This window comes from Macrobrachium nipponense, chromosome 26 (assembly GCF_015104395.2).
Source record: "Macrobrachium nipponense isolate FS-2020 chromosome 26, ASM1510439v2, whole genome shotgun sequence".
Classification (NCBI taxonomy): Eukaryota; Metazoa; Arthropoda; class Malacostraca; order Decapoda; family Palaemonidae; genus Macrobrachium; species Macrobrachium nipponense.
The window spans coordinates 33548582-33562078 of NC_087215.1; the positions used below are offsets into that span (position 1 = coordinate 33548582).

At 39.0% G+C, this 13497-nt stretch overlaps 1 protein-coding gene across 1 annotated transcript in view; it reads left to right on the plus strand.

The window, feature by feature from the left end:
- Nucleotides 1–209: 209 nt before the first annotated feature.
- LOC135200166 (mannose-6-phosphate isomerase-like) overlaps nucleotides 210–13497 on the plus strand; it is a 148704-nt gene continuing 135416 nt past the window's right edge. The window contains exons 1-2 of the mRNA XM_064228527.1: nucleotides 210–412; nucleotides 12875–13023. Of these exons, the coding sequence (XP_064084597.1) occupies nucleotides 244–412; nucleotides 12875–13023 (318 nt within the window). The 5' untranslated portion in view covers nucleotides 210–243. The remainder of the gene's footprint in view (nucleotides 413–12874; nucleotides 13024–13497) is intronic.

Genomic DNA, 13497 nt, shown 5'->3' on the forward strand with positions numbered 1-13497 from the left:
TTAATTCATCCCTATTTTATTGAAAGCTACAGCATTGATAAAATTTTGTGTTAATTAATATTACTGTATTATTATGTAGTAGGTTCTTTCATTTTGCACTTGATACTGGTTATCTGTGGTAATTTATCATTATAATTATTTTAGTATATATTTACTGTACATACATGTATGTGCACATGTTGTTTGAAGGATGTGGAATAATGAATAATTTTTGTTAATTGTATTCTCAGCTAGGTAGCAGTGATGGAATTAACCTGTGCTGTTCAAAATTATGCATGGGGTGTAAAAGGCATAAAGAGCAGTGTTGCACAGTTTGCAAAAGCTACACAACCAGATCTTGAGGTGGGAGATGACCAGCCTTTTGCCGAGTTGTGGATGGGAACTCATCCCAGTGGGCCATCAGTTTTGAAAGGTATGAATAGTGATCCCTGGTGTATTTTAGCTGAGCTAAGATTGATTTTTGTTCTTTTTTATTGTAAGTAAACCCTTTATTATATATGTATATGCTTTTAACATAGCCTATTAGTGCATATGTGTGAATCCTAGAAATTCCTGCCCCAGTAGATGAAGACACTTCTCTCCCAGTAGGTTGGTTTGTGCATGATTATAAGGTTCCCAGGCCCTCCTGTTGTCTTCCTACTTGTGTTTATGTTGGCTGTTTAATAGTTTTAAGTCTTCCCTATACTTTTAAGGTGGGATTTCCTTTTCAGATTTCATTTTCCATTTTAGAAGTTCATTAACTTTCATTTTGTGTTATATGAAAGATGATTGAAAGAGAAAGTTGTTTTAGTGAAAGTTCTTCAAAAAGATTGACTTTCATTGAAATTATTTAAGTTTGATGTTGACCCAGTACTAGTGATACTTACTACTGTATATGTACTGTACAATAACCTCTTTCTCAGTCCCAATGCTTTTTGTTCTTCCATTGTGAATGACTGTTTTAGCATTGTTAATTTAGGTGGTTCTTGGTGCTTTTTCCAAGTATTTCACACTTTAAAGGGTAACTTGGTGTCAGTCCAGGAGCTGATGTGTCGGCCAGTTATCACATTCCACGTATTTTGATTAACTTTTCTAGTATTTTTGTTACGTGTTAATAACATTCTTTCTGGTGTCACGATTATGAATTGACTTATATAACTTACACATGAGTAGAGTTTTTTTTCTTCTTTGAGCTTAGAATGATTGATTTTAGTTTATTTTTCTTTGATAATGGCACCTCTTCGTATGACTATACGTATTGTAATCGTTATTAGATTTTCAGAAATTGTAATCAGGTTTTAGAATAGTCAAACCTCAGTTTTCGTATGCCTCTCTTTTTATACGTTTTGGTTTTCATATACTTTTTTCTACAAAATTTTGTCTCAGTTTTCATACACTTGGAAACGCTCTATATAGGGCCCAGCGCATGACCGGGCCCTGTATCAAGTGCTCAAACAAAGCATCCCATCTTCTTTCATGACCCATTCAGCTTTTGTGTTCATTGTTTTTTGCTTTTGGTGCTTTTTTTTTATTCAAGTTCAACTGCTAAATAAGCCATCATGGGACCAAAGTAATTTCCAAGTGCTAGCCCTTCTGTAAAAAAGACGAGAAACACCATAAAATTTAAGAAAGAACTTGTATGGAGGAGAAGTTGAGTGTGCAGGACCTTTGATTTCTTTACTGCTCACACCTACACTACTACCACTATCTGTATTTCAGTTAGCTTGGTCATGAAATTAGCAAACAAGTTAGACATTCTGTCTCCCAATTTCTGAACAGTTCCTACTCTATCTCTTCTTTGCTTAACTCCTGTGATTTTGCCACTATCTTATATTTGCTCTTAGAGACTTGAGATTCCGACACCTAAGGTAGTCCTCTAAGTGATCTAATGAACTAATCCCTACATTCTTCACACCTCTGTCTGACATTGTGTTGCACTTGCCTATAGCTAAAACAAAAAGAATGTCTGTCATTTGGGGGTACTCATCCTTCGTTGCACATAGCACAGGAACGATGCATGCCAACATCTCAACCAGTAGCTGTTGGAGGCGAGGCTGATGAAGCAGAGATTGAGGTAAGGATTTTCTTGAGGAGGCTTGACCATCTCCATTCTGACGATAACAGAGAAGTTCCAAAACAATCCGATACGATACAAATCAGGGAAAATTGGAAGAGACGTTGTAAATGAAAGCCAAGGATATCAACCCATATCAAGGCCACAGTAAACACTGAGGGTCGGGCTAAAAGACCAAAAAGTTTGCTGGGGGCAAGAATATGTCCTGCGCATTAATTGTATTTACATTATTCCTTATGGGAATTATTGTTTTTGTTTGTACGTTTTGGATTTTATTGGAGGTTCTGGAATGGATTATTTACAAAAACCGAGGTTCCATTGTTTATAGAGGCAGCCCCCGGTTAACGGAAGGGTGGTGTTCCGTTCCCAGCCAAGTGTCGCTAACCAAAAGTCAGTGATAATTATGATAATAAATGGCACTTACAACGTCGTAAGCACCAATAAACCTCTTATCAGCATCGATAAACTCCTTACTGACTCAGATAAACCACTTACCAATGCAGAAAATCACTTAATGTCGCAGAAAATATGGTTAACATCGGTAACCAAGTGCCATAAAACCTGACTTTGAGGCTGAGTCAGAAATTTTTGGAGGTCAAGAGTTTGGAACATTGCCCCCTTCATTCTCTGACAGAACGTAGAGGAGTTGCTTTGCTATCTTCTCCATTGCAGGATTTTAGATAAGTGCAGCACAGCCACTCCAAGGCTGGAGTTCCCCTGCCCTGATAAGCTACGGCATCAGGTGCCCTCCGCCTCTCCAAGGCTAGACATCAAGAATTTCATCATGAATTGAGGAAGCGGTTGAAACCAAGAACCAACAGTAACACCTTGTAGCCCTGCCATCACCATCACCAGTGTAGCAGTAGCTTCATTAGACTCTCAGCACCTGGTCTGCTCAGAGCAGACCAGACAGGGAACAGAATACATCCAGAGATAGGATGTACAGACACACATCCTGATCCACTTCCCACGCCTCCAATCGAAGGGGAAAGTTGCATCTATCCAAGCAGCAGATCCTATTCTTCTTAAAGCCTGAACAGAGAAATGGTGCACTCCCCCACCCACCCCACCCCCATCTCTTATGGAAAGCAAGAAAGGTTAGTGTCTGTCCTAAGTTAGGGGTACAAACTGTCTTTTAACACTTCCAAAGTCCCTCTAGCGGGTATCCCACACCCTGTTCGAGGAACAGATCTAACTGGGATTGCAGAGCAGAAACCAGAGCTCTCCCCAGAGGTACTGCCCTGACAACCACCCAAGTGACTCCCTAGTCGGTATGGTCATCCATCATGGGAAGGTTGGGGGGTGGGGTTTCAGTCATAGACTTGTCTATCCTGAACCTCTTACCTCCAGTAGACATCCTTCTCTATGAGGATACCACAGTCCATTCTGGCCTTCATCAGGGACAAGAATTATATGGTATCCATAGGCCTGCAGGATGCCAGCCTGCACATCCCCATCCATGAGACATTGAGGAAGTTTGTGATGTTTGTCTCCCAGGGTTTAGTCTGCCAGTTCATGGCACTTTGCCATGTGGGGGTATCAGAGCCATTCCTCTCTTGACCCAGCAACTAGGGTTACAGTGGGAGGTCATAATTGGGCACCTTGTCTCCTGGGAAAAGTTAGTCCCAAGGGGGAGAACTCATTAGATCCCTCAAAATCCAAGAACCACCTGCAAGGGGTGCTACTTGGCCAACCCCCACTGGCAATGCTGGTATTCTTAGACGAATCCTGAAAGGGGTGGAAAGGAAAAGGAGAGCACATTTCAGGGATGTGGGAACCCACAGAGAGAGTGGAGCATGTCAGTCTGTTGGAGATGCAAGCAGTTTGGTGTGCACTCCAACATTTCCATGAGAAACTGTAATGAAGTTGCATGGTTTGGTTAGAGACCCTGGGACTGATACAAATAGTCAGGTACATCCTGGGTAAGAAAAACATCTGGCAGACCATATATGTAGAGCAAAACAAATAGTAGATACAGAGTGGTTCTTGGAACTAGGCATCACAAACAAATTGCTGAGGCTGCAGGGTGGCGACAGACGTTAGTTCTCCTAGCTGTGCAAGGGAACAAGCAGCTACCACTGTATTGTCCAAATGGCCACTGTGTAGAATACCTTCCAGCACCCTTGGGACAATGTGGACGCGTACCCCTTTCCCTTGTTCAGCTAACTACACAAGGTCGTCATCAGACTTTTGTGTCCCAAAGGCTGAGAATGAAACTCTTAAAACCAAGGACCCCGAGCCAGCGGACATTCCAAGGGAGCTTCTAGTCATTCATATTGAGGCAAGAACAGAATGGGCATTACCACCAGGTAACCTCATTCCATCTTCATGGTTAGTCTATCAGTTCCTCAGAAAGAAAGAAAAAAGTTTTTGAAGAAAGTTGCAAGTGTGATATCCAACCTCCTCAGACCATTGTTTGTCAGAGTGTACCAGGGTAAATGGAAGTTCTTCCATCATTGGTATTGTAGGCAAGGTCTTAATCCATACAAGACAGCTGTAAAGGATTTGGCAGACTTTATTATCTTCCTATATCAAGGGAAGGCTCTTTCCATTACAGAGATCAAGAGCTACAGAGCTGCCCTCACTCAATTGTTCAGACCTTGGCACACATGTTTGGGCCTCTTGGGAATAGGAACTGTCAAGCAATGGTTTAAACATTTTGAAAAGAAATATGCCCATGAAAGTGGGATGTGGCCAAGGTCCTTGCCCTCCCGAGATGGATGCCATATGAGCCCCTCCAGAATGCATTAGATTGTTACCCACAAGATGGTGTTCTTTCTAGCCTTGGCCCCACCAACAGGGTAGGGGAACTGCACGTCTTCTCATACATTGTCTCACATACCCAGGAATGGTTGTCCCTTGTGCTAACTTTTGTAGTATCAGAATTTTTGACAGAGACCCAGAAGCTTTTGACCCCTGACTGGTAGTTTGAGATTTTTCTGCCCCCCCTGAAAACCTTTGTAAGGGTGGGTAAATGCTACTGTACCCACATAGGTCCTGGATAACCTCTCAAGTGTATGGCCTTCCACAGACCAGCCTGTAGGAGACATTATCAGTATGAACCATGAGAAAAGGCAAGATCTTGGAAAATGTTCTTTTGTTGAGGGATGTCATCATCAGGGCATACCAGATAGGTCCAGATGGCAACCTGCCCACAGGCAGAATAAAGGCACTCAACATTAGGGGGATAGGGCCCTCAGTAACATTCAAGAAGAACCACTCTGTCCTCCAGGTTCTGAAAGCAGGGATCTGTAAGAGACAATCAACCCTGATTTCCTTCTGTCTCAAGGACCTGGCACATAAGTCCTTAGACACTTTGATCTAGGTCCTAGTAGGCACAGCCCAACATGAGATATGAGCAGTGAGGCCTCGGGGAGCTTCGTTGAAGGAGGAGGAAGACCTCCGGTCTGCATGGTGGTGACTCAAAGTTCAGTAGAGTACAGGAGGAGATCCTTGACAGGGCAATAGTTGTGGCTTCCCTTACTTGTGCCCTGTAGGGACATGCTCATCTAATAACCTTACAAGAGATCAGTCTCCTGCCTTTGAGTGAGGCTCCATATGTAAATTGAAGTGTAGGTTTATATTCATGTTGGAACAAATACTAAACATTAAAGGAATTTTCATTTTTCTTAACATATGAACTTAAACTTTCATATGTATAGTTTTACTCCCCTCATACCACCCATGTAGTCCTGATTTCTCCCCATCTGTGGAGCAGAGCATAATTGCAGATTGTCTGGCATGTACAGTGGAAGGGTCATGCCAACCCAGGTCGACGGTGAATGTTGGCTAACTGTTAGTATTTTGTTCTGAGATGATTAAGTGATAGCCGAAGCACACTAAGCACGAGTACTCCAAATATGAAAACATAGGTTTGTATGTTAGGAAAAAGAAAGTTTATTTCAGAATTTGGTATTTTTTAAATGTACCTTACCTCTCTGTTATATAGCTTTTACTTCCATGCCTGAGTTGGTAGAAACTACAGGCTGTCCCTGGTTATCAGCGCAGGTTCCGTTCTGAGGGCTTGATGATAAGCAAAAATTGCCAATAACCAACAATCTATGATTTTCAGTGCTCATTGATGCCAATAATCAGATTTTGGAACTGATAACCGGTTAATGCCACATCTGTTAGGTATGTATTTGCACCAATACTTCATTATCTGTGCTAATAACTGGAAAAAGGCGCATTTCGGCGCCGAAAATTACCATACGACCGAATCGCCAATAATTGACGACTGGCTGTATATAATGGAGAGGTAAATATTTAATAAATATATCTTAAATTAAGTATTTATAATTTTTTAGTATTTTCTCTATTGTTTTTGCAAGCAGAAGAATTATTTTGAGACATTCTTCTATTTTTCAGGCTAGAGCATACATAAGTTTTATATGAGAGTACCCCAGCCCCTTGAGAGCTAAGAGTATTAACTCAGTGGTCTATTTAAACTATTTATTAATAGTAATATTATATGAGTGTCATACATAGATATACCGTTGACCCCTGTTATTTACAGACTCACGATTCGTGGACTCGCCAGTTCGCGGATTTTCTTTGCAACATATATACACATTATTCGTGGAAAATTCGCCTATTCGTGGTATTTTTCACAAATAGTCACAAATTATACTGTATTTTCATATCATTTTCAAGAATAAATGCACTTTTTGTGATAAAACTATTAAAATATTTAGGTATAAGCATTTATAGAGTTTTTGTTTTTGTTTTGAACTATCAAAATAGGCAGTTCTAAGTGTTTTTAGCTATTTGCAGGGGTGTGGTACCCATCCCCCATGATTATTGGAGTCCACTGTATATGGGCTTTTCTTTACTATGAATAACTAATTACCAGTCATTAAGCTTTGTTTCTACTTTCCATATTCTGAAAAACAGTTTTGTAATGCCACATAAGTTGTGACTCGCTTCAACAGCTATACTCTCCTGGTTCTTTCCACACTACCCACCTACTATTGACTTTCCTTGTCTTGATGTCAGTGCTTGATCTCTACTATCAAGCCTTCTGCTCAAGACCTGTCCCCAGTGGCTCTTAACTTCACCCATACAACTACTGCTCAGCACATGATTACTTTTTGCAGTACTCATACTTATGAACTTAACTTATGGCATGCACCTATCTCAGGGTACTGAGCTGTGGCCAAGCATTTATTTTTAAAGATATCTTCTATTGCCAACTGCTTGCTGGTTAAGTCTGTGCTGTGCAGCATTCGGACTATCAAGGCTTGAGTTGATGCCTCTGTTCTTTCAAACTCTCTTCTCCCAGCCAAGGAACTGCTGCTTCTTCTCTTGTTTCTTTTTGTGCTCATGATTTCCTCCCTACTCAAGACTCCAGCAGTTTCCAGGATTCTGACTCTAGTACCATTTTCCCTCTCATAGACTTTTACCCCTGCATTCTCGTTGGTGAATATCTCTAGGGAGCCAGTGAGAAGTCAGGCTTCTCCAGTAGACAGACTTCAGCACATGGCTCCAGTGGCCCCTGTAGTGCTTCTGCCTCAAGTATTGCCAAGGTAAGTTTCCTGCTTCCCCAAGTTCTATCAGACTGCTTCAGCTAGAGTTATCCCTCCCTTGCTTCCCCACTTACGAGAGGTCTTTTTAGTCTCTCCAGTCTAGGACAAGGTTCCAATTTGCATGTCCCTTAAGTCCAAGGTTGCGGTTACCTATGGTGAGGAAATGACCTTTGAGGAGCTTGGAAGAAATTAATCTTGAAGAAGGTGTTCTCAACATCATTTGTGTGGAAGTACTCTGGTGCAGCAATAAGTAGGAGGAGGCTGCTGAGCAATTGGACATAGTACTTTAAAACCCATGGTTTGACCTATGGAAGAGAGGCTACATAGTCAGTTTGGCTGTACCTTTAGAGCCCAGTTTCTTCAACCAAGCCTTAACAGTTTATGATTGGCCACCTTGTTTCCCTGGAGGAAAATGCCATGTAGTTGAATCAAGATCTGCTCACAGTTGCAGTCTCTATATGCAGCTCCTCATTCCAGTACCCAGGCTCTTACTGCAACTCCTTTTTCCAATATCCAGGCTTGTAATGCAACTCCTCCTCATTCCAATACCCAGAAGTTTAGAGGGATCTTCAGTGGTGGCAAGACATGGAAATAAAGTCAGGGAGTCCTCCTAACCATTTTACTTTCAACATATATCAAGAACCTGGTCATAATAAGATAGTGCCACATATTTTCTATTGCTTCAGGCCCTGTTCTTGTGCCTGAAGGCCTTGCTCCTCATTTCTTGAGCAAGACAGTTTGAGTCATGTCCATCAATCAGTGTGTCAGTTAGACAATGCAAGCTTATGTAAGAACATAAAGTGGAATAAAATCGAGAAGCTCCTGCCATTTAGTAGTAGCCATCTGTACTTGGGTAGAAGAAAACTATGCATTATAATATAGGTTACCCTTAAACGCCGAAGCGGTAAAATAAAAATTGTCTACCGTGTGCCGGAGGTGTTTCGGAGTGAGAGCGGAAGCGGAAAAAATATTTTTTTCAAAAAATCACAGCGCGCTTAGTTTTCAAGATTAAGAGTTCATTTTTGGCTCCTTTTTTTGTCATTGGCTGAAGTTTAGTATGCAACCATCAGAAATGGAAAAATTATCATTATCATATATAAATAATGTGATATATGATAGCGCAAAAACGAAATTTCATATATAATTGTATTCAAATCGCGCTGTGCACAAAACGGTTAAACGTAACAAGTTACTTTTTTTTAGTTGTAATGTACACTAAATTGCAATTATTTTGGTATATAACACATTGTAAAACAATAAAAGCAACACAGAGAAAATATTATCACAAAATAATGCATGAATTCGTAACGCGCGGATGTAAACAAATATTTTTTTTCAAAAAATTCACCATAAATCTAAATATTGTCTTAGAGACTTCCAATTTCTTTCAAAATAAAGACAAATGATTGAATATTACTATACTGTAAGAGTATTAGCTTACAATTGCAGTTTTCGACCATATCTGATGAGTTAAAGTTGACCGAATGTCTAATTTTTTTATATATTTATTTATATATGCAATTATTTCAAAAATTAGAAAAGCTACAACCTTCAAATATTTTTAGTTTTATTCTACATGAAATTGCGCACATTTTCATATATAGAACTATGAATGCCTAATATTGAAACGGAGCAAATATTCCGAGAATGGGACGTACACATTTCGGAGATTTGTGGCGGAGAATCCGCGCGCGGAGGGAAAAAAAGCTTTTTTTTTTTAAATTCACCATAAATCTAAATATTGTGCTAGAGACTTCAAATTTATTTCAAGATGAAGATAAATGACTGAATATTACTAGACTGTAAGAGTTTTAGCTTACAATTGCGTTTTTCGACCATTTCGGTAGAGTCAAAGTTGACTGAACGTGGTTTTTTTCTATTTATCGTGATTTATATGCAAATATTTCAAAAATGAGAAAAGCTACAACCTTCAATTATTTTTAGTTGTATTCTACATGAAATTGCGCATTTTCATATATAAAACTTTATGTAACGGCTAATTTAAAATGGTGCAAACTTACCACAATCGCACGATGATTTTTTCTGAAGAGTTACCGTGCGGACGTAAAGAAAATGTTATTTTTTTCATAAATTCACCATAAATCGAAATATTGTGCTAGAGACTTCCAATTTGTTGCAAAATGAAGGTAAATGCATGAATATTACTAGAATATAAGCGTTTTAGCTTACAATTGCGTTTTTTGACCGTTTCGATATAGTCAAAGTTGACCGAAGGTTGAAAATTTGTCACTTAACATTTTTTATATGAAAATATTTCAAAATTGATAAAAGCTACAACCATGGGTTGTTTTTAGTTGTATTGGTGCATGTGAAATTGCGCACATTTCCATATATAAACTTTATGTAACGGCTAATTTTAAAATGGTGCAAACATTACCACAATCGCATGTATGATTTTTTTCGGAAGAGTTACCGCGCGGACGTAAGGAAAAAGTTTTTTCATAAATTCACCATAAATCGAAATATTGTGCTAGAGACTTCCAATTAGTTGCAAAATTAAGGTAAATGATTGAATATTACTAAAATATAAGAGTTTTAGCTTACAATTGCGTTTTTTCGACCATTTCGGTAGAGTCAAAGTTGACCGAAGGTTGAAATTTGGCACTTATCTTTATTATATGAAAATATCTCAAAACTGATAAAAGCTACAATCATGAGGTGTTTTTGTGTTGTATTCTACATAAAATGCGCACATTTCATATATAATACTCCATGTAAAGGCTAATTTAAAATGGTACAAAAATTATGCCAAAGTGACGAAATAATTTCCGAGATGTGTCACAGATACTTTTTAGTGCGGCAAGAAAGAAATTCGCGCTTGCGCGCCTGCGTAACGATTGTAAACAAAAACAACACCTTGATCTGTGAACTCCCAGCATCCCGCAAGGCGCGTGATTCAAGAGTTTTCGGCTGGTAGGCCTAAAAGTATTTTTTTCCTCCCCGCGAATCTTTAAAAAAACTGTTTGTATGTAGACGTAAAATATGTCCAGTCGGCACCCGAGAGACAAAAAATGTCGACGTAAAATACGTCCAGTCTGCGTTTAAGGGTTAAAAGTCTGGCAGTTATAGGGCACTCCCTTATTTGGTCTCTTCCTTAGTTGGTCTCTTCATAAGAATTGTAGTCAAGACAGTTCCCTACTACTACTGCTCAAGAGATTTGAAGATTGTTGTTGTATGTATTCATGTGACAACTTCTTAAGTGTATCATCCTACTTTTTCCTCTGATTAAACCCATGCTTAGTAAGGTTCACAACTAAGAATACCATAAAAGTAGTCCTGATCACTTTCCTTTTGCAGTAGCAATAGTGATTTTTGGATCTTCCTTCTTTCCTGGCAAATTCCCTCAGGAACTTGCCCAGAGAGGGGAAACTGCTATCACAATCCCACTTTAGATCCTTCAGAACCTTGACATGCTTGGTTTATACACATGAAGATTATCAAATAAGATCTCATGAATATGTGATTTACATCAGAGACAGTCAGGGCTACTCTCAGACCATTTAGATGTTCCAGAGGCAGCTTCTTCTTTAGCAAGTAGAAATGCTTCTATGATTTGTGCATTGGTAGAGGCATAATCCACTCGAGACCCCATTTCTGATTCTAGTGGATTGTTAGCTTTTAAACTCCGAAGTGATGTCCATCTCAGCTTCAAGGGGCAATATTGTGTTTAAATATTTCTTCCGTCTCCTTGTGAAACTTGAAGAAATAAAAAATGAATTAACAGTCCCATGAAGCTAGCAAGTTAGAAACACACTCTAGGTTTAAGTTTGATCAAGTCTCATATAAACCACGGTCTCAAGCCTCTCACTGTCAAGACAGATTTTCTTGTAACCTTCATCTCCACAAGATATATATTGAGGATCTTTTTGCCTTGTTCAACAGGACCAGTCAAAGCAAGAACTGGAAATGAATCACTTTCATTTGTACTGTAGAATTAGGCTTTAATGAAACATTTTCTCTCTCTCTCTCTCTCACTTCTATGCCATATCTTTCCTCTCACGACCTGAATGGCAAAGCTTATCTTTGCCAGATTAGGGCTGTTCATGTCTGTCTGGCCAATACTAACTGTTGTTTGGAAGGGAATCTTAGACTTTTGTATGTACAGGTTAGGTCAAGAAACTGGTTCCTAAGAATGCTCTGTCCTTCTGCCTCAGAAGTGTTTTCCTAAGTGATGATTCCAAAGGTGCATTAGATGAATTGACACAAGGTAGGGCTTTTCCATCCACAATCCTTTTTAAGGGAACTTCATTTCATAAGAAATGTGAGTATTAGCTGTTTTATTGCATGGACTTGGAGGTGCCAGTCCACCTTCCCTACCCTTTATTTAAGAGACACCACCTCCATGCTTGGTACGTATGTTAAGTGAGGTTTCACTAGTGCATGTGGTTTGAAGTTGGAGGTTAAGAAATGCATCATTTCATCTCATCCATTTCATCATGGCACCCTCTTAAGCCAATACAAGTCTCTCTGCAGGTTCCAGAGCATCTTGACCCATATTCCTACTGAAAAGTAAGGGACCATCTCCTCTTCCAAGAGAATCTGTATGGTTTATTTCAGATTTAGCCTTATAATTCCAGGAGCATAGCTATGCCTAAGTTGCTATTCAAGCTATTTAAAAAAAGTAATAGTGGCTTGTGATAAAACAAATATATATTTTTAAATATAATTTTTTTCAATAAATAGTTATTTTTTTTTCACCTGAATTACTCTCATTTCAGTCCTTTATTTTGTGGTAGCTAGCCAAGTTCAGTATATTTTAGTTTAACCAGACCCCTGAACTGATTAACAGCTCTCCTAGGGCTGGCCTAAAGATTTAGACTTTTATTTATGTGGTTAGGAATAAATTGGTTACTTAGCAATGGGACCTACAGCTTATTGTGGAATCCAAACCACATTATACCAAGGAATTAATTTCTAATCACCAGAAATAAATTCCCCTGGTTCCGCATTGGCAGTGGGAGGGAGCAAACTCAGGCTACCAGATTGATAGGCGAGTACGCAACCCACTCATCCAATAAGGAACTTTGTGGTAGCTGCTCAGACTACATAGAAGTGAGTTAGCCACTGTAAGACTTTAGAACTGTGAACTTGTACAAATTCGCCATGAGTGAGGGGTGTTCATCCTCTTTTGTTCTACTGGAATTGAAATGTCAGGATTATGCAAGTGAGCAATATGGTTTTTAAGAATTTATGCAATTTATACATTTTTAAGGATGTAATTTTTTAGCTGTTAGAAATTGCTTTTTGTTATTTTTATGATGATATATCCTTCTAGGTTCAGGAGTAAACCTTGACAAGTACATCTCTGAGCACCCAGAGGTGTTAGGTAGCCCTGTCACCGAAAAGTTCCAGAACCAGCTTCCCTTCCTTTTTAAAGTTTTGAGTGTTAACCAAGCTCTTTCCATCCAAGCACATCCAAACAAGGTACTATACTGATTTTTATTACTATCTGAAATTTTTTTTTAAAAGATTTTTTAAATGTGTTCAGAAATATTTGGTGGTGGGTAATATCAAGTACATCTGGGGAGGGTGTGGTAAAATTTAGATAAAGGAAGTAAGACAAATAAGTGAAGAACAGTGTGGGTTTATACCAGGAATGGGATATATGACTATAGTTTTTGGTACAAGACAACTGTATGAGAATTTTTAGAGGAAAGGGAAAAAATCTGTGATATGTACTATAGTACATGGATCAATAAAAACTTAAGGAGTTATTGAAGATGCGATGTGGAGAGTGATGAGGATGTGTGGTATGTATAAATGGTAACTGGATAAAGTTGAAGCTTGTTCAGTATTAGAATGCTTCCATGGCTATTAAATACTTTCATTGATGGAATGATGATAAAAGTCATATATAAGGGTTGATGAAGGGGGAATGCGTAATAGGAAAAGAAGTTG